The following is a 26,340-nucleotide window of genomic DNA, read 5'->3' on the forward strand; positions in this document are numbered from 1 at the left end:
GAGGAGAAATGCTTTCAATAAGGCTTTGAAGGTGGGAAGAATTATTGTTTGTCAGATATGAAGACAAAGGGCATACCAGGCCAGAGGCAGGATGTGGACTAGGAGTCAGTGGTGAGATAGTTGAGATTGAGGTACAGTGAGAAGGTCTGCATTAGAGGAGTGAATTGTGTGGGCTTGGTTGTAGTAGGAGAGTAGCAAGGTGAGGTAGGAGGGGACAAGGTGACTGAGTGTTCTACAGCTGATGGTAAGGAGTCTCCTTGACTCCCAGGCCTGTGCTCTTTCCACTCCTCTTGACAACTGCTTAGGGCTTCCACCATCCTACTCCACCATCACTTTAATTTTTATGATTTTTCTCCAGGTGTAGAGATAGACAAGATTGAGTTAGAAGGCTAGCATTAGAGGAGAGAAGTGTGTGGGTTGGGTTGTATTAGGAGAGTAGTGGGGTGAGGTAGAAGGGGGCAAGGTGATGGAGTGCTTTAAAGCCAATGGAGAGGAGTTTATGTTTGATACCAAGGTGGATGAGCAACCACTGGAGTTTTCTGAGGAGCAGTGTGATGTGTCCACAACGTCTTTGTAGAAAAATTATCAGAGTGAAGTATGGACTGCAGTGGGGAGTGACAGGAGGTTGGGAGGTCAGCAAGGAGGTTGATGCAGTAATTCAGGCAGGATAGAATGAGTGATTGTATTAATGTGGTAGCAATATAGATGGAGAGGAAATGGAAAATTTAAGCGATGTTGTGAAGGTGGCACTGATAGTGTTTAATGATGAATTGAATATGAGGGATGAATGAGAGAGAGGAGTCAAGGATAATGCCAAGGTTAAGGGCTTGTGAGACATAAAAGATGGTGGTGCTGTCAACAGTGATGGGAAAGTCAGGGGGAGGACAGGGCTTGGGTGTGAAGATAAGTAGTTCTGTTTTTGGACATGTTAAGTTTGAGGTGATGAGAGGCCATCCAAGTAGAGATTTCTTGAAGGAGGGAGAAGATGCAAGACTGGAGATGGGGAGAGAGATCAGGGCTGGAGATGTAGATTAGAGTGTCATCTGCATAGAAGTGGTAGTTGAAGTCATGGGAACAAATGAGTTCTCCAAGGGAGTGGGTATAGATGGAGAATAGAAGGGGACCCAGAACCGAACCTTGAGCAACCCCACAGGCAGGTGGTGTGAGGCAGAGGAGGAACCTGCGAAGGAGAATGAGAATGAACCGCCAGAAAGATAAGAGGAGAACCAGGAGAAGACAGTCAGTGAAGCCAAAATTGGATAACGTTTCCAAGAGAAGGGGGTGGTCCACAGTGTCGAAGGCAGCTGAGAGATCGAGAAGGATTATGATGAACTAGAGGCCACTGGGTTTGGCAAGAAGGAGATGATTGTTGACCTTTGAGAGGGAAGTTTCTGTGGAGTGAAGAGTCTGGAAGCCAGATTGGAGGGGGTCAAGGAGAAAATTGGAGGAGAGGGATTTAAGGCAGTGGGTGTAGACAACTTACTCAAGAATTATGGAGAAGAATGGTACTAGGGAGATGGGGTGAAACTGGAGGGAGCTGTGAGGTCAAGGGAGGGTTTTTTAAAGATAGGGGAGACATGGGCAGCAAGTTCAGGACAACTAACTACCTTCTGTCTTTACACTATAAGCTCTTTGTGGGCAAGAAACATGTCTACCAACTCTGGGGCATTATACTCTTCCAAGTGCTTTGTATAGTACTCTGCACACAGTAAGTGTTCAATAAAGAAGCAGCTTGATGTAGTGGATAGAGCATGGACCTGGGAGTTAGAAGGTCATGGATTTTAGTCTCAGCTCTGCCACTTATCTGCTGTGTGACCTTGGGCAAGTCACTTCACTTCCTTGTGTTTCAGGTACTTGATCTGTAAAATGGGGAATGAGACTGTAAGCCCCACGTGGGACAAGGACTGTGTCCAACCTGATTTGCTTGTATCCACCCCAGCACTTAATACAGTGCCTGACACACAGTAAGCGCTTAACAAATACCACAATTATTATTAATAAATATGACTACATTTAAATAGTCATTAAATAAATAAATAATAAATATGATGATTGCAATGGAGTGACTCCTTTTTTCATTCACCTTTTTCTATTTGCATTCCACCAAAACCAAACACTGGTTTGCAATTTGCGCCCTCCACCCCCTCCTCTGATTGGTTCTCCCAGGTTGGATCTAATTGGGGGTCTAATCTGCTTGTTGATTTCCTGTCATACCCATTCCTCTAATGGGTCCCTACTGTCAGTGGTGTCACTCCCTCTGGTTAGTCTCCTCTGATGGAGGAGGGGAGGGACCAGCAAAAGTGATGGAGGAAATAGTTAATGTGATGGTCGCCAATTGCTACATTTCTGTTCTCCATCTCAGCCCTCTCCTCCATCCAGCTGTTCCTGCACCTCCACTTAACTCTTCTACATCTCTGACAGAAAAAGAGATCATCATCATCATCAATCGTATTTATTGAGCGCTTACTATGTGCAGAGCACTGTACTAAGCGCTTGGGAAGTACAAATTGCCAACATATAGAGATAGTCCCTATCCAACAGTGGGCTCACAGATAATAAGAGAGAGACACAGACAGTAATCTCCTGGATCAACATGCTGGCTGATGGCTTCCCATTGGAGGAGGAGTGGGGTACACACACCTCCTTGACCAGCCAGGAGGAAGAGAAGGGGTCAGAGGATACTTAAGTCCCCCTCAGAGCCCAGAGCCCTCCACTTCCCCAATCTCCCTATCTCAACAATGATTTAAGGCCTCTTAATTCTCTTAACTTTGATTTAAAATGTGCCTGCATGCCTTAGCAAAGCTACTCATTGTCAGGGTCTTGGAAGACTCATGTCCACAGAAAGGCAATTGCTCTCAAAGGTTCATGCTCCTTTTATCCATAAATTGAAAAGTAATCCACTATTATGAGAATGTTGAAATCTGCTTCAAATGATTTTCCTAATTTCATCTCCCCAATCCCCCAAAATAGATGAACACAGATTAACTAAGATTTCCTCAGGAGGCACAGCATCTTTTTAACTGGTTAAAATGGAGAGATTGAGAGATGTTGATGAGGGAAAAATAACATCTTGGGGTTGTCCAAAGCACTTGGAATCACATTTTTTTTCTCATCTGGGGGTTGTGGGGAATACAACCCCCAATCTTTCCAGCTTTCAGATGAAAAGTTAGTTTTCTTGCCTAAAGAGGCAAAATAGGCAAAATCATGCTACCCTCAACAAATGCAGAACGCACCTTTTTGCAGTCCCCTAAAGACACAATTCTTTCATCCTCTGCAAGAACAATATTGCCAATGGACTCTTTGTACAAAATGAATATTCAGAAGGGTCCCTAGAAGAGAAGTGTGTGGAGGCCCATTTATCAAAACACAGGCTCTGGGTCTTCAGTTTGATCAACTTCAACTGTGCTTTTAGGCCCCGAGGCCATCTTGACTCCTGCCTGATGAATGGTGGTCTATAAACATCATCTAAGCACTTCTCAAAGGTGCAGTTAAGCAATCTGCATGCTGTTTTGCGTATCGTCTAGATCACGACAGATTGTTAAAAAAGCAGTTCTCTGTTTCCTAACTGTTCCACAAAACATACTCATGTAGCAGACCACTGCAGGCAAAAAACTGGTACCTTAGTATTAAGTGAGCCCAGAGAAGACAGGGTAATCTGTCTGGCTAGCTTCAGTGCTTCTATCCTCATGGCTGCAAACTCTAATTCCTCCTGTCAAATGGTTGGTTTTGAGTAATCCACGGAAAAAATGCATTACAATATTATGTAAATGTTTTTCATGTCTAAATAATGAATGCTGTACACATGATGATGACTCCTGAATAGCATACACATTTAGTGTTCCTTCCATAATTAAGAGCTCAGCAGATCATGAAATTAAATGGTTTAATTAAAAACTGGTTTCAAATAGTTTACCAGAGAATCATAAGTACTGTACAGTTATGAATAACCACGTGGATTTCCTGGGTCTGATTATTATGGCCACATTTTCTGACTTTTTTTAATGCACACTAGAGGTGCAATGCTAATGTGGCTTCAAAAAACATATTGACTTGCTCCATTTGGAGCTCCCACTCCTTTAACATTCTTTGATCCATTTGTCAAAATTAAAGATGATAGAAGTTAGTTGTTTGGTTTCCAAATTTTGCACTGTGTCCAGATGTTATCACAACGGGTGGTTAAGACAACCAGGTGTGTATAAATAAAACTTCTTTACTGGTGACATAACATATTCTGCTTAGTGCATAAATCTCTAGAAATACCTTTGGGGGTAGCAATGACCTCTGAAAATGAATAACTCCTAAATTCCATTTTTGGCTTTCAAAGCAGTGGGTTTGATTCCAACTAAGCACTGCAACCATGCAGCAATCTCAGCATAATTATTGATGACATTTTATCAATGGGCATCTTGGGAAATGTTACATTAAGTCTTGATTTGATTTTGGTCTTTCTGAGGGGGATTCATGGTCTACTGATACTCTGACAACCTAGAAAGGAACACTGATATTTCACAATTGTGCTACAAACCTGAAGTTTCTGAGCAAATATTGGGGGGTTCTTTTCTGCTAAATCAGGCTCTAGATATTCAAGTGGATCACACAGTGACGTTGGATGAGATATCCTATTGAGGAGAGCTTCTGCAGAGACAAAGGAATCCTCCACAGCCGTCTGAATGGGAGGAATACAGAACAAACAACATGCAAAAGTCGTGGTAATACTGTATCTAGATCAATACCAGCCTTTATCAACTTTACTAAATTCCAAAGGGGCTGTCAAGCAGTGTCCAAACTTTATATCTAGAGACTAAATTTCATGTTAGTGTCAGGAATTCTCAGACCACAGGATGGAATAAGATGCCATTTATCTAAAGTAATGGACAGATAAGAGGATCCATTTGGAAATGTTTTGAAAAACCAAAAACCTAAAAAGATAGAACTGAAATGAAGAACCATTCACATTAGAGGAACCATTATAAAATACTCCAAACAGTCACAAATGAAAAATACTAGTAGACCAGGACAATGGAATTCAAAATAAGGGACAGTACTAACGCCTGTACTATCTAACATGCATTTAGAGAAGCAGCGTGGCTCAGTGGAAATAGCATGGGCTTTGGAGTCAGAGGTCGTGGGTTCAAATCCCGGCTCCACCACTTGTCAGCTGTGTGACTTTGGACAAGTCACCTAACTTCTCTGTGCCTCAGATACCTCATCTGTAAAATGGGGATTAAGACTGTGAGCCTCACATGGGACACGCTGATCATCTTGTATCCTCCCCCAGCACTTAGAACAGTGCTTTGCACATAGTAAATGCTTAATAAATACTGTTATTATTATTATATAGATGTCGACATAATAAACTCAGAGTAAGTTTGCTGATAATGCAGGAGTTACATTCTAGAAAAAACATGCATTAAGGAAACCTATACCTTATTGGATGTCGTGTGTGTGTGTGCCTGTGGGGCGGGGGGCAGAGGGGTGCATAGCCATTTCTCCTGACAGTGCATTTTGTTCTATCCAGACAGATATGTGTTGTTGGAAGAATGGTCCTGATTCTTCAGCAGTTACTAACATGTAGTTTAACCCCTTAATAGAAGAACTATTTTACTTCAGCTAGTGAGTGGTAGAAGATATTACCTTGCATGTATATCTCGAACAACTCATTGAGCTATGCTGATAAAAGTATATTACCAGGATTGACCTGATACGAACAAGAGGGACAACTTTTTCAGGTCAGGAACTCACAGTGAAGTGTAATCTAAATCTAGAGGGCATGTGATTTGACTTTTGGGACATCTACTGAAGAAGAGGAAGTACATTGCTGGAATACACCTGTGCTCTATAAAGCCCATAGAAAACACAGGTGTAATGTGCTGTACATTATACACAGTCACAATGTCTACCTTGGGTCCAGTCCAGAATGCTGACTTCAACATAGCCCATAAGCCTATAGTTCGGGATCTGGTTCAATTTGATCTTGATTCCCCATGTTCTCTGGGTTATTATAAATTACTTACTAGCTCAATGGCATCTGAAGCTGTTCCTAAGGCTATGGACTCCAACTCTTTCTGCTTTGATTTCTCAGGAGCCTGTGAGCTTGTTTCTTGGTTAGGAGCAAGCACTCGGGAGGTTGGATGGTGCATTTTCACCCCAGCATTCACCTGGGCTTCAGTCTCTTCAAAACTTGACCTGAAGAAAAAAAAAGACACCTCTCCTAAAGCAGTCATTTAGAAATGCCCCAGAAGTCAATCAATCAATCACATTTATTGAGCACTTACTGTGTGCAGAGCACTGTACTAAGCACTTGGAAGCGTACAGTGTAAAAGAGTTGATAGACATGTTTCTTGCTCACAATGAGCTTACAGTCTAGAAGGGGAGACAGATATTAAGATAAATAAATTACAGATATGTGTGTAAGTGCTGAAGGGCTGAGGGAGGGGTAAATAAAGGGTACAAATCCAAGTGAGAAAGTGGTGCAGGAGAAGAGGAAATGAGGACTTACGAAAGGCCTCTTGGAGAAGATGTGTCTTCAATAAGGCTTTGAAGGTGGGGAGAGTGATCATTTGTCATGAAGGGGAGCTTTCCAGGCCAGAGGCAGGACTTAGGCAAGAGAATAGAGGCTAGATAAATGAGATTCAGGTAGAATGAGTAGTTTGGCTTTAGGGAAGCAAAATGTGTGGGCTGGTTTGAAGTAGGAAAGCAGAGAGGTAAGGTAGGAGGGGGCAAGGTGATTGAGAGCTGTTAAAGCCAATGGTAAAGAGATTTTGCTTAACGTGGAGGTGGATAGGCAACCACTGAAGGCTCTTGAAGAGAGGGGAAACATGAATGTTTTTGTAAAAAGATAATTCAGGCAGCAGAGTGAGGTATGGACTGGTGTGGGGAGAGACAGGAGGCAGGGAGGTCAGCAAGCAGGCTGATTAAGTAATAAAGGCAGAATAGGGTAAGTGCTTAATCTATGTGGTAGGAGTTTGGGTGAAAAGGAATGTTGTGAAGGTTGAACAACAGGATTTAGTGACACGCTGAATATAATAATGATGGCATTTGTTAAGCGCTATGTGCCAAGCGCTGTTCTAAGTGCTGAGGAAATCAGGTTGTCCCACATGGGGCTCACATTCTAATCCTCATTTTATAGATGAGGTAACTGAGGCACAGAGAAGTTAAGTGACTTGCCCAAAGTCACACAAGCTGACAAGTGCCAGAGCTGGGATTAGAACCCATGACCTCTGACTCCCAAGCCCTTGCTCTTTCCACTGAGCCATGCTGCTTGAAAGAGAGAGATGAGTGGAGGACAATACCTAGGTTATGGGCTTATGAGACAGGAAGGATGATGGAAATTCAGAGAAGAAATTCAGTCGGAGGACAGGGTTTGGGTGGGAAGATAAGGAGTTCTATTTTGGACATGTTAAATTTGAGTTGATAGCAGGCCATCCAAGTAGAAATAACTTGAAGACAGGAAGAAATGAGAGACTGCAGAGGAGAGAGATAAGGGCTGGAGATGTAGATTTAGGAATCATCTGAATAGAGATGGTAGTTGAAGCCATGGGAGCAAATGAATTCTCCAAAGAAATGGGTGTGGATGGAGAATAGAAGGAGACCCAAAACTGAACCTTGAGGGACTCCCACAGATAGGGAGTGGGAGGCAAAAGGGGATTCCTCCTCAAACCCCCTGTCCACCTGTCTCCCCATCCCTTGCCCCTAATGACCTGGCCAACTACTTTACTGAGAAAACAGACACTACCAGAAGAGATCTCCATAAAATCTGTCCTGCCCCACTCCAGTACCTCCCCTAGTCCTGCCCCTTCTTCAACTCTCCCATCTTTCCTAGTAGTATCTCAAAAGATCTTCTGCTTTTTCTCAAAATCCACCTGTTTCAACTGCACATCCGACCCCGTTCCTTTACACCTTAACAAAACACTTGTCCCCTCCTTTCTTCCCCTCCTAACTTCCATCTTCAAATGTTCACTCCCCAGTGACTTCTTCCCCATTGCTTTCAAACATGCCCGTGTCTCCCCATCCTAAAAAAACCCTCCCTTGACCCCACGACTCCCTCCAGTTATCATCCCATTTCCCTCCAACCATTCTTCTCCAAACTCCTTGCGCAAGTTGTCTATACCCTCTGTCTCTAGTTCCTCTCCTCCAATTCTCTGCTTGACCACCTCCAATCTGGCTTTTGTCCCCTTCACTCCACTGAAACTGCTCTCTCAAAGGTTACAAATGATCTCCTTCTCACTGTATCCAGTGGTGGCTATTCCTCCTCGACTGCTCAGCTGCCTTTGACACTGTTGACCACCCCCTTGCCTGGAAATATTATCCAACCTCGGCTTTACTTACGTTGACTTCTCCTGGTTTTCTCTTATCTCTCTAGCCACACATTCCCAGTATTTTTCATGGTTTTCCCCTCTTTCTCCCACCAACTGAGGGTGTCCCTCAAGGTTCAGTTCTGGGTCACTTTCTATTCTCCATCTACACCCACTCCTTCGGCAAACTCATTCACTCACACGACTACAACTGCCACCACCTCTATGCAGATGATACCCCAATCTACATCTCCAGCCCTGATCTCTCTCCCTTTCGGCAGTCTCACATTTCCTTCTGCCTTCAGGACATCTCTCCTTGGATGTCCTGCCATACCTCAAACTTAATATGTCCAAAATAGAGATCCTTATCTTCCCACCCAAACTCTGCCCTCCCTCTGACTTTCCCATCCCATCCAACCACTATCCTTCCTGTCAAACAAGTCCATAACCTTGGCATTATCCTTGGCTCCTCTCTCTCATTCAACCCACATAGTCAATCCATCACTAAATCCAGTCAGTTTGACCTTCACAATATCACTAAAAATCTGTCCTTTCCTCTCCACTGAAACCGCTACCATGTTAATCCAATCGCTTATCCTATCCTGCCTTAATTACTGTATCAGCCTCCTCGCTCACCTCCCAGCTTCCTGTTTCTCCTCACTCTAGTCCATACTTCATTCTGCTGCCCAGATCATTTCTCTACAAATATCTTCAGGCCATGTTTCCCCACTCCTCAAGAAGCTTCAGTGGTTGCCCATCCAACTCTGCATCAAATAGAAAGTCCTCACCATTGTCTTTAAAGCACTCAATCACCTTACCCTCTCCTACTACAACTCAGCCTGCACACTTCTCCCCTCTACTGCTAACCTTCTCACTTTACCTTAATCTCATTATCTCACCATCAACCTCTAACCCACATCCTGCCTCTGGTCTGAAACTCCCTCCCTCCTCACATCTGACTGAAAATTACTCCCCACAACTTCATGGCTTTGACAGCCCATCTCCTCCAAGAAGCTTTCTCTGACTAAGCCCTCTTTCCCTCCTCTTCAACTTCCTTATGTGTCACTCTTCATTTATTCATCCCCCTTCCCAGCCCCACAGCACTTACCTACATGTCTGTAATTTTATTATTTATATTATTGTCTGTCTCCTCCTCTAGACTGTAAGTTAGTTATGGGCAAGGCATGTATCTGTCATATTGCTATATTATACTCTCTCAAGTGCTTAGTACAATGCGCTGCATATAGAAAGTGCTCAATAAATATGATTGACCGACTGACTGATTCTTTCACAGTTGCAGGTGGCATGATTTTACAAAATATTCTTCTTCAACTGCATGTTGGACTGTAGTTTTTGAAGTGAAGTGCAACTCTTATTTTGTGTCTTTTCTAAATCTGAACATGTTCATTATTAAAAAATGAAAAAAATTGACTTCTGAAAGCAACTTGGAAAGTGCAATCTTTTCCCTTAACTAACCACATACAGTTCAGTATAGCATATCAAATCAAATCAGTCAGTTTCATGTAATTGTGCCCCACAGTGCCCCACTATGCCCTGTAGGATTTTCAGTCTCTGCAGAGGCTTAAGCTAAAACATTCCCTGGGACGAGCGTCGGGTATAAAGTCAGTCTGCTCTGATGATAGAGAGAAAAATGAAATGGGATTGGGACTCTGTGTAGTGAACTTGTATCCCTATTTCTGATCTTGGACTAGTTTGAATGGTTTTATCAAAATGGGGAATCTGTAGCTTTACCGTCTCTTTCGTTAGTGACATACCCTGAACATGGCGTAGGAGAATCTGATAATCTGACTGGAGGAGACTGCAGCAGTGTGTCCTGAGGAGCCTCAAACATAAGGTACAAAGACTGCTTCTTTGGAGTGTCGTCATCACGCTTTAGGAAGAAAAAGAACATTGTTTAATTGCTACTCATTAGTTCACGTGAGATGTGACTTAGGCTGACCAGGAAAGTGATTTCACAAGGTGAGGATGGCTATCAGACATACTCCCAAAATGAACCAGTCATTGATCTTCTCCTAGTAATCCATGGCCAAATAAATAATGGGTTTTGCATGCATAAACCCTGTAGTAGAAATGCTGCATTTTGGGGGCTAATCACACTTTCACGTCCTCTTACCTAAAAGACATCTCCATCTGGATGTCTTAAAGTCATCTTAAACTCAATATGTGTAAAGCAACTCATCATCTTCCCTTTCTAGTCCTTTACACCACCTAATTTCCCCATCCCTTGACCTGCTGGGAAGAGCACAGGCCTGAGAGCCCCAGGATCTCGTTCTACTCCTTGTTCCATCACTTGCTTTTTATGTGACCTTGGGTAAGTAACTGACTGCTCTATGCCTCAGTTTCCACATCTGTAAAACGGAGATATAATAATAATAATAATAATAATAATAATAATAATAATAATAATAATAATAATAATAATAATAATTGTGGCATTTATTAAGTACTTAGTATGTTCCAGGCCCTGTACTACATGCTGGGATGGATATGAGTAAACCAGGCTGGACACAGTCCCTAGCCCACATGGAGTTCACAGTCTTAATCCCCACTTCACAGCTGAGGTAGTTGACGCACAGAGAAGTGAACTGATTTGCTGTAAAGGGGATACCACAGAAGAATAAAGAGGAGGACTCTTAGTGGCATTTAACCAATCTATAGCATGTGAGGCCTGAACGAACACAAGACGTATCTCCCGGTGCCATCCTGAGAGCTGTGGGCCCCTTGATTTATATTCCTGGGCGGAAGGCCCCTGATAAAAAATGGCCTAACGCAATAACGCACCCACAGCCTCCTCCCTCTACTGTCGGGCATGAAACCAGCACAGCTTATAAAAATGTGCTGCTTCCCTCTTGCTATTGAGATGCCACCATAAATGATACAAAGGTCGGTCTGTTGTGTTCCCTGTGGTTACACTGTGCAGCTGTTGTCCTGGCATCTCTCTACACTGATTGGGGTGTATGCTTCCACATTGAAGTTGCTTAAACTTAATGGTTTTCAGGTGCCTTGTATTATTGGTACCCCTGTGAACTTATCCTTGCACTTACATTTGGTTCAGAAAGCCAGGTACCAATACTATGATGCCTATTTTTGGGAAGATTTTTGGGGTTTGGGGAGACAGGTCGCATACCGGGATGGTTGAATACACAGAAGTGAGCAGTGGTTAGGCAATGGCTGGCAGGCTTGACGGCTTCCACTACCTTGCCAGAGTTAGAGTTGGCAGTGGGCCTCACTCCGGAAAAGGTAGTGGATTTGATGGACCGGCCCCAACTGGAAGCTAGAGGGAAGTTGGAGTAGGAGGCTGCAGGCAACCTAGGGTTGGTTGCTGCTCACCCCTCTCTGTGCTCTAGATGATGCTCTCCTTGAGACCCGGGGAAACATCAGGTAGTAGAAGAGGAACTGGAAGAACCAGAAGCCTGCCTTTCTCAGACTCGGACTCCTCGCAGCTGCACTGCAGGTGGCAGTGGTGTACTGACAAAGGCAAGAGACAGAGGCTCTCGGGATTAATGGTGAGATCACCATGGAGCTAAGTGCATTCCTCTAGAGACGGAAGTTCCATTCATCACAAACGAATAGCTAAATAAGTGTAGTTCTCCCAAATGGGAAGTTCCATTCGTAAAATGTACATTCATATCAGCATCTACTAATTTTAAGTGGTAGGCACCAAATCAGCATCTCAAGAAGAATCAATGTTTGCCTGAAGCAGACAGCCTGTGCTGTAACCTGATACTTAGGTCCCTGGAAGAAGAGTGTTAGAGGCCCCTTAGCCTCTGCGGAATAAAGAGAAGTCACTGATGTGATGGGAGATCATCTGAGTTCTATTTTAAGGCCCCGAATGGACAATATCAATGTGTTTGGACTGAGGTTCTCCGGGGGCGGGGGTTGGGGGGAGGTGTGTGTGTGTGTTCATTCATTCAATCATATTTATTGAGCGCTTACTTTGTGCAGAGCACTGTACTAAGCGCTTGGGAAGTACAAGTTGGCAACTTATAGAGATGGTCCCTACCCAACAACGGGCTCACAGTGTGTGTGCATGTGCCCAATGAGTGGAAATGTGAGATGGTAGCTATAGAAAAATTATGAGCATATGGATGCGGATGGTGTAGGAATGAGGAAAAGGCCATTTGCACCTGTAAACATAGGAAAAATGTGAAAAGCTTGGAGCTCTAAGGAGATAGTGAGGTAGTGAATTTGGATAGAGAAGGAATCTGTATGTAGCAGAAAGGAATGAGAATGTTGAATAAGGATTTAGGCATTTGGTTTTTTGAAGGGGATGACCCTTTTGCCTGTGTATGAGTATATATGTGGAATAAGTTGTGTTTAAATGAACTGGCCAGTGTTGTGAAAATTTGTATTGTGTATTGTTGGGAGAAATCTCTAAGGGAATTTGGGTAGCTCCACAGGTTGAGAGTAATGACAGAAAACCTGAGAGGCTAGAGCTATCATCTTAGAAGATCAAAAGGGAAAATTCATTTGAGGGAAGTCCCTCCCTCAAGCAAATGATTAGCTTCCATTATTGTGAAGTTAGTTCTCAATTGGTTAAGTGTGAAAATGCAAAGGAGGAAATTGGAAGAAGAGGATTTGCAATTGCACTTTCAGGTTAGAAATGCCTGTAGGGATGAGGAGTCAATGGCTACTTTGGTAAAAGAGGTCTGTAAGAGGTCTCAATCGATTGAGTCAACACAGGCTGTCATCTTTATATCCAGCTCGTATAAATGTAATGGCCTGAACAAGGAAACTTGCCTTTTATGTTCATTATGGAACTAACAATCTGTGGTGAAAAAAAGGGAATGTAAGATAATATATGCATTCCTTTCTTATATAATTTTGGGTAAATTGGAATATGGAAATTTGGTGCAAAGAAATGTCATTCTGAATGAAAGGATAATACTAAAGATCAGAAGAGAGAATTTGGAATGACTAACTGAATCTGGATTCTATGTAAATGGGAAATTAAAGGAGGACCTCAGGAATCTGTGTTAGATACTGGGAGCCCTACCGGGTTACACCAGTTTCTTGGGAAAAGGACCCTCGAGAGTGGGACACTTTCTTATTTGACTAGGGATTTTAAAATCCCAACTCTCAAACCGACTATTGACGAATAGGATTAGGCTGAGAAACTTTGTCAGCCATTAATATTAAAGAATTTGTGATAAGGGAGGCAGCTCCACACAAGGGAGAGATTTAATTCCTGAGCATTACAAATTAAGTATATTCTTGTTATATTGGTTTTTCATTCAAATCATCTTTAACATAAAATGTCTATTACATTAAGGGTTAAAACAAATGAAAGTCCCGCATGCTATTTCTATGATAGCCTGGTGAATGGGGCTAGGAGCAGATAAAGTTTGTCACTTTGAGTAGTATGATCACATGTAAAAGAAAAAGTCTGGATGTTTGTTTATCTTTGCCCTTGAAATTGTGTTTCCTTTTAAATGATTGGGGGAAATTTTAAGAAATCAGATCCCAGGTATTTGGAAAGTAACAGAAGGATAATGGTAATATGTGCTATTGTTAAATATTCATTCATTCATTCATTCAATCGTATTTATTGAGCACTTACTATGTGTAGAGCACTGTTCTAAGTGCTTGGGAAGTACAAGTTGGCAACACATAGAGACAGTCCCTACCCAACAATGGGCTCACAGGAAAGAGCTGTTACTTCAATCAAATATATCTGGCTACATGATGCTCCTGGGTACTTTTTCAATAATTCTATGGCTAAGATTGTATCTTCCTAGGTTTTAGTCCAATAAAACACACTGGCTTCCAGACAGCTCCCGCAAAAGGATCACTGCTCAGCTGCCTCCCAGAGAGCATGTCTTCAACCTGGGCTGTAATGTGAAAATATCAGGGAAGGGGACATGCTCCCACCAGACCACTGGCCAAGAGAGTTTGGGCACCAGCATCTGGTAAAGATGGGGACTTCAAGACTATGAGAACATCTGTCTTTGTTTGATGGATTGTTTTATATAATTGTTGGGATGTTGTTTATTGGTAATTGTAAACATAGAGCAATGGAACACCTAGTGGGCAATAGAAGCAATATGTGAATCTGGTAGAACCCCACATGTTGTTTTTGTGGAGATGCAGGGGTTCTCCTCAGATCCTTCCCTTGGCCCTCCTACTGGTTTACTGTAGCTCAGTCAAATAGGGGAGCCAAGGACAACTGGTGGCAAAGGACTGTGAGCCCGTTGTTGGGTAGGGACCGTCCTTTATATGTTGCCAACTTGTACTTACCAAGCGCTTAGTACAGTGCTCTGCACACAGTAAGCACTCAATAAATACGATTGAATGAATGAATGAATGACAAGATTAATGTGAGCCCTGCATCTCACTGTCATTCTATTGTTGCTTCAGGAGATTAAGCTACTCTGTATGTACATCGTTGCTTTACTGTTGGACACACCACAAGGTATGGATGCTAATGCATGGGTATACCTTTTTGTAGAGAAGGATGCTTGTTAAACAGCTTTAAGTGAGGTGGCACTGCAAACCACCTCCAAAGCATGCATGCATTTATCTAGGCTACTCCTATCAAACAACACACAACCATAGTCACCCATCTTCCGGGCAGGGGCTCGACTGGACCAAGCAGAAGGTGGGGGGTGCCACTTGCTAGATGTGGCAGCCCACTGGTCATAATAATCCAAGGGGTGGTTGAATACCGAGGGGTGGAATGTGACAGGCCCAAGGCCTGGACTTCATTTTGCTTGGCCAAGAAGACATTAGCTCAAAGTGGGCACAGTACGTGCACCACTATCCCTGGGGTTAGTAGATGTTGTTGAAATCCTTGATTGCAGCTGCTGACCCTGAGGGCCTGCAGAAGTGGTATTTGCCCACGCCCCTGAGCTAATGAGAACAAGACAGGGCAGAGAAACTATCCCGAGTGGAACGTAACTAGGTCCAACCAGATACCCCTATATAAACTGGCACTAAGGAACAGCTTTATGTAGTGGGATGAGACCTCTGTCCACTGGTCTAACACTCTCCCCTACCCAGAGTGTAGGATGCCTGCTCGGTGTTGACACCTGGTTGGTCGTTGCTTATATGTCTGAAGACCTTACTTTGACTGGGGTCTCTGTGCTGCCTGTTGCTGTTGCATGAGGCTTTAAGTAGCCTTGGGTGGATAGATGCAATATCTTAATGCATGATATTTTAAGTGCTAGCATATTAGATAAGCTAGGTGAGCCTAGCTACTAGGCCGTGTTGTAATGAATGAATGGTTTAATGCATCCTGTACTATTACTGTTCTTTGTCCTTGTTCTCAAGACTTGTTGTGATGGCTTTCTATACTAACGGTTCCACGATTTAGCACAACGCCTTGATAAAGCCACAGCTACAGCCTGGGGTGTGTGATCAGCTCTATTTTGGTCATGGTGGAGCAGAAGTTAATCTGGAAATGGTAACCATGCAGACAATGGTTATTCCCAACACTTCACATAACCATCCATACTACAGCAGCTTGGGCCCACGTGTGTGCCACCACTTGGCATCCCTGGAAATGGATGTCCTCACTCCTGGGGAACCTTGGTACATGAATTCTCCTTGCTTGCTTGCTAATTCTATTTTTCTTTTTCCTACTTTATGTTTGCTGCTGTTGTCAATGCTGCACTGCTGCCCCACGACGTACTCAACATCCAGAAGTGAAGACATTTGCTCCTAGAGCCTGGTGATTGGCAAAGTGCCAGGGGTGGAGTGCAAGGGGGATACAGTGGAAGAATAACAAGGAGGGTTCTTAGTTGCTCAATCTTAACCAATCTAATGTGCGAGCCCTGAATGAACACAACACATATCTCCTGGTGCCAATCTGAGAACTGCGGACCTTTTGATTCATATTCCTGGGAGGAAGGCCCCTGATAAAGAATAACTGTGTCGCTGCACCCGATGCAGAACGGCCATACTCCAGGAATGTAGTCCTTGTCTCATAGAGCAAGGACAGAAACAAAGTCTGGACTGTGGGAAAATGCTGAACTTGGTCAGGAGGATATTTTCCAAGATGATAACTCGCCTATAGCCTCCCTCTACTGTCGGGCATAAAACCAGTACAGCTTATAAAAATATACTGCTTTCACCTTGCTATTGAGATGTCACCATGAGTGATACTGATGTTGGTCAGTTGTCTTCCCTACGGTTATCCCATGCAACTGTTGTCCTGGCATCTCCCTGCACTGATTGGAGTGGGAGTATGCTTCTGCATTAAAGTTGCTTACACCTAACAGTTTTCAAGTGCCTTGTATTATTGGTACCCCTACGAACCTTTCCTTTCACTTACATTTTCCCAAGGTCACACAGCAGACAAGCAGCAGAGCCAGAATTAGAACGCAGGTACTTCTGACTTTCAGCCCATGTTCTATCCACTAGGTCATGCTGCTTCACCTGTTCTCCCTCTCCCTTTGACTGTGAGCCCCATGCAGTAGAGGGACTACATCTCACCTAATTACCTTGTATCTAGCCCAGAGCTTAGTAGAGTGCTTAGCACATAATAATAAGTGTTTAATGAATACTGCTATTGTTGTTTTCACAGTTGGCAGTACCACCATCCTTCCTTTCTCAGAAGCCTGCAACCTTGGTAATTTCCTTGACTCCATGCCCTCTTTTAATTCTCATATTTAGTTTGCTGCCATATCTTACCAGTTTTTACTCAACATTTCCACATTCACTCCCTTCCTTGCCATCTAAACAGCCACTACCCCAGCCAAGGGCTTGTAACAACCCCCAAGGACTCGCTGGCCAAGATCCTCAGTTCCTTGAGGGTAAAGACTGTGGCTTCCTTCCACTATAATCAATCAGTCATATTTATTGAGTGCTCACTGTGTGCACTCACTGTGTGTGTACTAAGTGCTTGGGAGAATACAACACAATATAACAGATGCATTCTATAAGCACTTAGTACTTGGGTGCTTATAAATTGTGTTGACCTCATTATCTTGTACCTACCCCAATACTTAGTACAGAGCTTGACACAGGGTAAGCACTTAACAAATACCACAATTGTTATTATTATTATTATTATTCACTTAGAACAGTGTTCTGCACACAGTAGGTACTCAAAAAACACTACTGATTGATTTATAGACCACTTAATCCAAACAATCGTCAGTCCAAAACAGGAACAAAATGTTCCCATGTGAGTACATTGTTCTGTTGAGAAATTTTTCATCCCAGACTTTGTTAGACCCTTATTGATGGACTCTATTACTGTCTGCTCAAAAAGCTGATGAGGCCCAGTGAAAAACACGGTTCTCATTTTGGAACATCGGGACTTGAGACAATGCATTATGCCATAAAGTGGGCTCATTCTCATCAGAGTAGCTCCACACAAAGCAGGTGCTTAATGAATGCTACCACCATTACTGGTAGATACTCCCTATAGACTCTAAGTTCCTGTGGGCAGGGATCATGCCTACCAACTCTGTTGTACTATATTTTCCCAAGCTCTTAGTTCAGTGCCTTGTACACAGTAAGCACTCAGTTAAATACTATTGATTGATTTTCTTTGGGAAAGGGTTTCAAGGATTTTTTTCTCCTTACCATCATGAGTGGCAGGACAAATAAAAGCAGGAGATCTGACCTAAAATGGATGATCTTATGCTTGGAAAGCAAAGAAGAGGGCTTCACAGGGGGCTCCACAAGGAGCCTGGGGCACTCCAGTATATCAAATCAAGCTTGAAGTGTTCCTCATTAATATTAAAATTTCTTTTTAGCATTAACAGAAAACTGAGCTACTGAGATATCACTCCTACCTTTACATTAAACAACAATGTAGTTACTAGGGTTGAAAAAATATTTAGCTCTCAAAACATTTAATTGAAGCATCCTATCTTTAAGAAAATATCCCTTATCTCCCAGACTGAGCCCTGTGTGGGGGAGGAACTAACTGTGTCTGATGTGATTAGCTTCATCTACCAGCACTTAAGTCCTTGGTACCTCATAAGTGCTTAATAAATAGTATTTTATTATTATTTAATAGAGACAGGAGGAGGGGTAGGTAGGAAGAGGAGGAGGGGTAGGTAGGAAGAGGAGGAGGAGGAGGAGGAGGAGGAGGAGGAGAAGAGTTCTAGTCTGGAGTTGAACGTTCCATCAGGAAAATCAGTAACTCTATGGAGGAGTCTGGTATTGAATTCCATTGTGGGAATCTTGAAATGCTGTAGTGAGATGATTATTATGAACAGAATTGAATCAAACTGAATCATAAAACAAGTCTCTGCAAATCCTGAAATGCCCCATTTACCAGCAAATCCTCTCCTCTTCTAGTAGGACTAGAAAATATCCCTGCAATGACTAAATTCACAATCTGTTCTTCATGTGGTGGGCTTCCCCAAAGTCACTAAAATAAAGACACCAGCAACAATAATTTGCCAATATAAACCCAAAGGCCAAAGAAACTTACAGGTAAGGAGGAGCCAATTTTCTCCATATATTCTATTTCATAGGAGTTGCTGTAATCCAACTCTGGAAGTAAAACAAAGAAAGAAACATTAGCTAATAACATGGTACACACATTGGAAATGCAGCATTTGTTATATAAATTTATATACTAGCAGGTATCACACTTTTAGAATGTCCCATAAACCCTTCACCTTTAGCAGTGACAACTAGCAAAAAGCAGAGGTCCTCAATTCTACTTACAGATGAAAGACACAAAAAAATATGCAGGCAGATCAAGGTCATCAACCACTTGGAAAAATCAATCAGCAGTTTGAGAATAACCAGTCTGAATGAGCGTTCCTAAAATAATTTGATTAAAATACTGCTTTTTGATGGAGGGATTTCTCCTTTTGATAAAATTATTATCAAATGAATACAAGAGAAGAAAGAGATAAAGGAGAAGAGGTCGAGAGTAAGAGAGGTAAGTAAGATGAAGAGGAAGAAATGATCCACGATAAACTGCCATTCAAGGATCTATTGCCAGTCTGGGCAATAGAAAACTGCCTGTATGAGTTTAATAGGTCAGGTTGGGAGCTGAGAAGGGTGCAGAAGAATGGGTAGAAGGCTGGAGGGAGGAAGAGGGAAGGATCCATGGGGAAAATCTTACAAACATACATCCATTTAACCTTAAAAAGCAGACATAGAGCAGCAGAGGTCCCTCTCCTCTTCTAGTCGGCCTTTCTAAAATTCTCATTCAAATGTATTCAAGGTTTTGTCTGCTCAATCCCTGGGGTGGGGAAACCACCTTAGAACTTTAGGGGAATCCATGCTAAGATGAAGAAAGATATATTTAACTCTGCACTTTAAAATCTTTGAATTTCTAATGAATTTCATAGATTGTAAGCCCCCCTGAGGGGCAGGGACAATATCTAATTCATTCATTCAATCATTCAATCATATTTATTGAGCACTTACTGTGTGCAGAGCACTGTACTAAGCACTTGGGAAGTACAAGTTGGCAACATATAGAGATGGTTCCTACCCAACAGCGGGCTCACAGTCTAGAAGGGGGAGACAGACAACAAAACAAAACATATGAACAGAATAAAATAAATAGAATAGTAAAAATGTACAAGTAAAATAGGGTAGTAAATATGTACAAACATATATACAGGTGCTGTGGGGAGGGGAAGGAGGTAGGGCTGGGGGGATGGGGGGAGGGAGGAGGGGGAGAGGAAGGAGGATTCCCACGTCTATATTCTCTTCCAGGGCTTGGTACAATGCTTTCAACATAGGAAGCACTTTCTAAATGCTATTACTACTACTACTACCACCACCACCACCACTAAGACCTATTCACTCTCCTATGTAGAACTGTGAGCCACATGTGGGCAGAGACTACGTCCAACCTGATTAACTTGTATCTGCCCAGAGCTTAGTACAGTGCTTGACACATAGTAGGCAATTAATGCCATCATTTTTACTAATACGCTTAGCCTCAAAAATGTGAATTCCCCATGACTTCCAAGTACTCACATGTCCTCCTCTCAAGCACTTATGTATATATAGAATGCATCTGCCAACTCTGTTGTGTTGGACTCTTCCAAGCACATAGTACAGTGCTCTGCACATAGTAAGGACTCAATAAATACCATTGATTGATTGATATCTTTATACTCTCCTGCCCGTAATGCATTTTATTGCCTATCTCCCCAACTAGATTGTAAGCTCCTTGTGGGAAGGGAACATATATACCAATTCTGTTTTATTGTACTCTTCCAAGTTCTTAGTGCAGGGTTCTACTCAGTGTAATAATTATGATATTTGTTAAGCACTTACTACGTGCCAAGCTGTGAGAAGCAGCATGGCTTAGTGGAAAGAACATGGGTTTGGGAGTCAGAGGTTGTGGGTTCTGATCCCTGCTCCTCCACTTGTCTGCTGTATGACCTTGGGCAAGTCACTTAACTTTTCTGTGCCTCAGTTACCTCATCTGTAAATCGGGGATTAAGACTGTGAGCCTCACGTGGGACAACCTGATTACCTTGTATCTACCCCAGTGCTTAGAACAGTGCTCAGCACAGCCCAGTGCTTAACAAATACCATTATCATCATCATCACTGGGGTAGATGCAAGGTAATCAGGTTGTCCCACGTGGGGCTCACAGTCTTAATCCCCATTTTCCAGATGAGGTAACTGAGGCACAGATAGGTTAAGGGGCTTGCCCAAGGTTACACAGCAGACAAGTGGCAGAGCCAGGACTAGAACCCATGTCCTCTGACTTCCAAATCCATGCTTTTTCCACTAAGCCATGCTTACTGTTATGTTACTATATGCACCATAAGATCTGGATGCTTACCCGTTATTATGCCCTTTTGCCTCCTGGGACTCATACTTATGTCCTGTAATCTTAAACTGTGCATGTTCTTTCGTGAGTGGAGAGCCCCAGAAAAAGGGTAGGGGTGTTCTATTGCTGGTATCAAATAATGATAATAATGATGGCATTTATTAAGCACTTACTATGTGCAAAGCACTGTTCAAAGCGCTGGGGAGGTTACAAGGTGATCAAGTTGTCCCACGGGGGGGCTCAAAGTCTTAATCCCCATTTTACAGATGAGGTAACAGGCACAGAGAAGTGACTTGCCCAAAGTCACACAGCTGACAATTGGTGGAGCTGGGATTTGAACCCATGACCTCTGACTCCAAAGCCCGTGCTCTTTCCACTGAGCCATGCTGCTTCTCTCATGCAAGTTCCCCAGAAAATGGAGAGTGATGTACCACGATTCTGATTTGTGGCTGTTACCCACAACCCTAATCCGTTACTGCTCTGGCTAACCCACTCGCCCAAACTAATGCCTGAGGGTTAGGATGAATCACTGTGGCATAGCTTTCCTCTACCTAGAAGGCTAATTTGATGGGGATCAAAGTCGGGAAAGCACAGTTTCCTCAGGGTATGGATCAGTGGACAAGACCCAAGGGGTGGAGTGTGACCAGTTAAGCCTTGACCATGCTAACAAGCTTAAGCTAACTCATCCCGGAGGGCTGTTTGGGAGCAATAGGAAGCAACTGGCTAAACAAACAGACCCTATACTTCTTGGCACTAACGATTCCAGAAGGGCTTGGTGAGCAATAAGGCCGAATGATTAGACCAGAATGAATCATTTCCAGTGAGTGTTGTCACATGATTCTTTTCCCTCTAAATATGGCCAATGGAAGGGAAGAGGATCAGGAAGTTACAAGGTATATATGGAGAGGGGTATCCATGAACTCTTTGTAGTAGGTTGGAACTCTGTCACACTGCTGTGGAGAGTTGTCTCTACCCAGAGTCGGGAAGGTCCACTCTGTAGGATCCTGTGTGAGGCCAAGTGACCATTAGACCTTCTCGCTGGAGCTAGGAGAAGTATTCCCCTTTGTCAACTTGACTGCTGGGTGATTTGAAAGGTAGCCTATGCTGGGATGAATTGAAAGGTAGCCCCTGGAGACAACCAGTGTCTTCTTCTTATTTCCAGCAGCTGCTAGAACTTGATGACCATGCTAGCCAGTCTACTTATCACTTATTAGCCTAGGAATAGCTTTGCTACCGAGAATTATTTATTGCAGGTTCTTTGTGTTCTCATCTCAATAAACCTACTTCTGCTACTCATTAATCCCCTAGTTGTTGAGTCCATTTCTAACCCTCTGATTCACAAACTCATGAGTTACTCCACAGTTGGTTCTGCCCAGACTTAGCAACTCTACAGAGATCTATCATGTAGGCTTTAAATCTAACCCATTTGTGTTTCATTAGTTTGTCACTTTGAGGGGGAGAGAGAAGAAATGGATTGGAATAAAAATCACATGCTGGTTTTGTTGAGGAATACCAGTGTCAGTCTAATGACAAAAGCCCAGTAGCATAAGACTTTTTAGGATGTCACTCAGTGTTATTGCTGAATCAGCTTTTTCCCTCCCCAAGAGTTACCACTATTACCACTATTGTCCTGGAGTTGCCTGTCCATTAATTATTCAGAAGAATCAGCCAGCTCATCTTACAAACCTAAAATTTCATTGAGGAAGGAACTAAGAGGTGATATGTAGACAAAAGAACAGCTGTGAGAGGAGTTGGTGCATGGAACAAGAAAAGCAACAGAGGTTTCCCAGATTTGGGAAACCAGAATTGGTTGCTAGACGCTTCAGGGAAACCCTCCATATGAAATCTTACATTCCTCAGGGTTGACTCAAAGAAGAGTCTCAGATCACTCAACTCAACTCATGGCCGTGTTTTTTCTCCTTGAAAGAATAGTCCTCTCTATTTGCCAGATAAACCAGTTCCTCTCCTCATGGGAAACACCAGATTTCACAAAAGCCAGGAGCCAGGACTCCATATTCAGTGGAGGCATCCATCATGTGTTTCCTTAGGCTTTCAGAACTCTATTTTATATATCATTCATTCTGGATATGGCATCACGCAACTCCAAGGCCTAAGAAGGCACCATGATCTTCCTCGGTGCTTGCCTCAAATATCAAAACCTCTGACATTTTTATTTAGAAATTTGAAAACAGCCTCACACTCATGGGATGTGAAGAAAAATGGGAACAGCTTCTCCTCCATGTTACTTATCTGGCATATGTCCAGTGGTTCTGGCTCAAAGAAAGCGAGGAGTCATTTGTTCATGCCTAACAAGAACCTTGCCCAGTTGGCCATGAAATAAACAGTATTCTATTACTAAAAGTTGTCGAGTTCCTCTGTGATTCAAAAGGGAAAAGGCTATTTGTGTTCATTAGGATTTAAAATCAAACGTGCCAAACATCTCTTTGCCAAGTCTTCTCAATTTCTTCCTCTAGAGCTCTGGAAGGGGTTGGCACAGACTGGGCTCTGACAGGACTCTTACAATGTACTGAAGTTGGTGGGTATGAATGAGTGTGCATAAAGCAGAAAGGGCTTTGCCCACAGAACCCAACCCCTGAAAGACAAGCAGTGTGGCCTAGAGGAAAGAACCTGGGCGTCAGAGGATCTGGCTTCCAATACCAGCTCTGCCATTTAGCAGCTGTGTGACCTTGGGCCAGCCACTTACTTTCCCTGTGCTTCAGTTTCCTTATATGTAAAATAACAATTCAATACCTGTTCTCCCAGCTACCTTATTGACACTTAAGCCCATTGCCCTCACCAGTTGCTCCAGACATTTAATTCCTTCCTCAAACCCTCTGTCCCCCGCCTCCCCCATCCCTTGCCCTTAATGACGTGGCTACCTACTTTACCGAGAAAACTGAAACTATCAGGCGTGATCTCCCTAAAATCTCCCCTGCTCCTCTCCAGTACCTTCTTCTTCCTGCCCTTAGTTCAACTCTCCCATCCTTCCTAGTAGTACTCAAGGGCATATCTCCTTCCTTCTCTCAAAATCCACCCCCTCCACCTGCGCATCTGACCCCATTCCTTCACACCTGATCAAAACATTTGCCCCTTCCCCTCCCAAGTGCCATCTTCAACTGTTCACTCTCCAGTGGCTTCTTCCGCACTGCTTTCAAACATGCTCATATCTCTCATATCCTTAAAAAAACCCTTGCCTGATTCCATGGCTCCCTTCAGTTAATTGCCCTATCTCTTTTCTACCATTCCCCTCTAAACTCCTTGAGTGAGTTGTCTACACCCACTATCTCAAGTTCCTTTTCTACAACTCTCTCCTTGACCCCCTCCAATCTGGCTTCCGTCCCCTTCACTCTACAGAAACTGCCCTCTCAAAGGTCACAAATGATCTCCTTCTTGCCAAATCAATGGCTTCTACTCCATCTTAATCTCCTAAACCTCTCAGCTGCCTTTGACATTGCTAACCACTCCCTTGTCCTGGAAACATTATTCAACCTCAGCTTCACAGATGCTGTCCTCTCCTGGGTTTCCTCCTAACTCTCTAGCCACACACTCCCATTATCTTTTGTGGGCTCCTTCTCTGCCTCCCACCAGCTAACTGTAGGTGCCCCTCTGGGTCCCCTTCTATTCTCCATCTTCACCCACTCCCTTTGAGATCTCATTTGCTCCCGTGGCTTCAACTACCATCTCTATGTGGATGGTTCCCAAATCCACATCTCCAGCCCTGATCTCTGCAGTCTCACATTTCGGCACTTGGATGTCCTTCTGTCATCTCAAACCTAACATGTCTAAAACAGAACTCTTTATCTTCACAACCAAACCCTTCCCTGCCCTGACTTTTCCATTACTGTACACATTACCAACATCCTTCCTGTCTCACAAACCCTTAACCTTGGGGTTATCCTTCACTCCACTCTCTAATTCAACCCACATATTCAATCTATCACTAAATCCTGTAAGTTCAACTTTTATGACACTGCTAAAATCCGCCCTTTTCTCTCCATTCAAACTGCTACCATGTTAATTCAATCACTTATTCTATCCCGCCTTGATTACTACATCAGCCTCCTTGCTGACCCCCTGTCTCCTGTCTCTCCCCACTCCAGGGCATACTTTACTCTGCTGCCCAAATCATTTTTCTACAAAAATGTTCAGTCCCCATTCCTCAAGAACCTGCAGTGGTTGCCCATCCACCTCTACATCAAATAGGAACTCCTCACCAACAGCTTTAAAGCAGTCAGTTACTTAGCCAACTCCTACCTCACCTAACTATTCTCATACTGCAAATCAGCCTGCACACTTTGCTCCTCTAATGCCAACCTACTCACTGTACCTCAACCTCATCTATCTCACCATCGACCCCTCACCCATATCATGCCTCTGGCCTGGAATACCCTTCCTCCCTCTCTGACAGAAAATACTCTCCTCACCTTCAAAGCCTTTTTGAAGGCATATCCCCTCCAAAAGGACTTCTTTAACCAAGCCTTCATTTCCCACTCCCTCTGTGTCACCCTGACTCGCTCCCTTTATTCACCCACCTTCACAGTCCCACAGCACTTATGTACATATCTATAATTGATTTATATTAATGTCTGTCTCCCCCCTAGACTGTAAGTTCGTTGTGGGAAGGGAAACTGTCTATTATTAGAGCAGCAGCATGGCATAGTGGAAAGAGCCCGGGCCTGGGAATCAGAAGGTTATGGGTTCTAATTCTGGCTCTGCCACTTGTCTGCTGGGTAACCTTGGGCAAGTCACTTCACTTCTCTATGTCTCAATTACCTCATCTGTAAAATGGGGATTGATACTGTGAGCTCCAGCTGTGACAGGGACTGTGTCCAACCTGATTTGCTTGTACCCACCCCAGCAGTTAGTACAGTGCTTGGCAAATAGTGAACACTTAACAAATACCACAGTTACTATTATTATTATTGTTAGGTTGTACTCTCCCAAGCGCTTAGTACAGTTCACTGTGCACAGTAAGCTTTTTTATAAACATGATTGATTGATACTTAGACTGCGAGCACCATGAGGGACAGGGACTGAATCTAACCTATTTTGTACTTACCCTACTGCTTAGTACAGTGCTTGGCACAGAGTAAATGCTTAACTACCACAATTATTGTTATCAAAGGAGGGTTAAAATATGTGCCTCAGCGATCAAGCCAATATGTCCAGTGTATCCTGACATTCAATTAAACTCAATTCTTCCATGACCCTTGTTTGCACTTTGCATTTTGACTAGAACACTGCTCTCAGAACCCACTGCTTGAAATGAGGAGGGGCAGGGAAGCATCAGTGGCAATGATACCCCCAGGATTC

General features: G+C 43.2%; 1 protein-coding gene across 3 annotated transcripts in view; it reads right to left on the minus strand.

Annotated features, from left to right (window-relative positions):
- The window catches only part of TACC2 (transforming acidic coiled-coil containing protein 2), a 316,371-nt gene that overhangs the window by 18,441 nt on the left and 271,590 nt on the right, over nucleotides 1–26,340 (minus strand). For 2 of the 3 annotated variants that reach the window (XM_038757664.1, XM_038757662.1), the window contains 4 exons: nucleotides 18,706–18,767; nucleotides 10,070–10,185; nucleotides 6,015–6,186; nucleotides 4,526–4,666 (listed from right to left, as the gene is read on the minus strand). In XM_038757664.1, the coding sequence (XP_038613592.1) occupies nucleotides 4,526–4,666; nucleotides 6,015–6,186; nucleotides 10,070–10,185; nucleotides 18,706–18,767 (491 nt within the window). The remainder of the gene's footprint in view (nucleotides 1–4,525; nucleotides 4,667–6,014; nucleotides 6,187–10,069; nucleotides 10,186–18,705; nucleotides 18,768–26,340) is intronic. The other variant, XM_038757663.1, reaches the window with a different exon arrangement.

Source organism: Tachyglossus aculeatus, chromosome 16 (assembly GCF_015852505.1).
Source record: "Tachyglossus aculeatus isolate mTacAcu1 chromosome 16, mTacAcu1.pri, whole genome shotgun sequence".
Taxonomy (NCBI): Eukaryota; Metazoa; Chordata; class Mammalia; order Monotremata; family Tachyglossidae; genus Tachyglossus; species Tachyglossus aculeatus.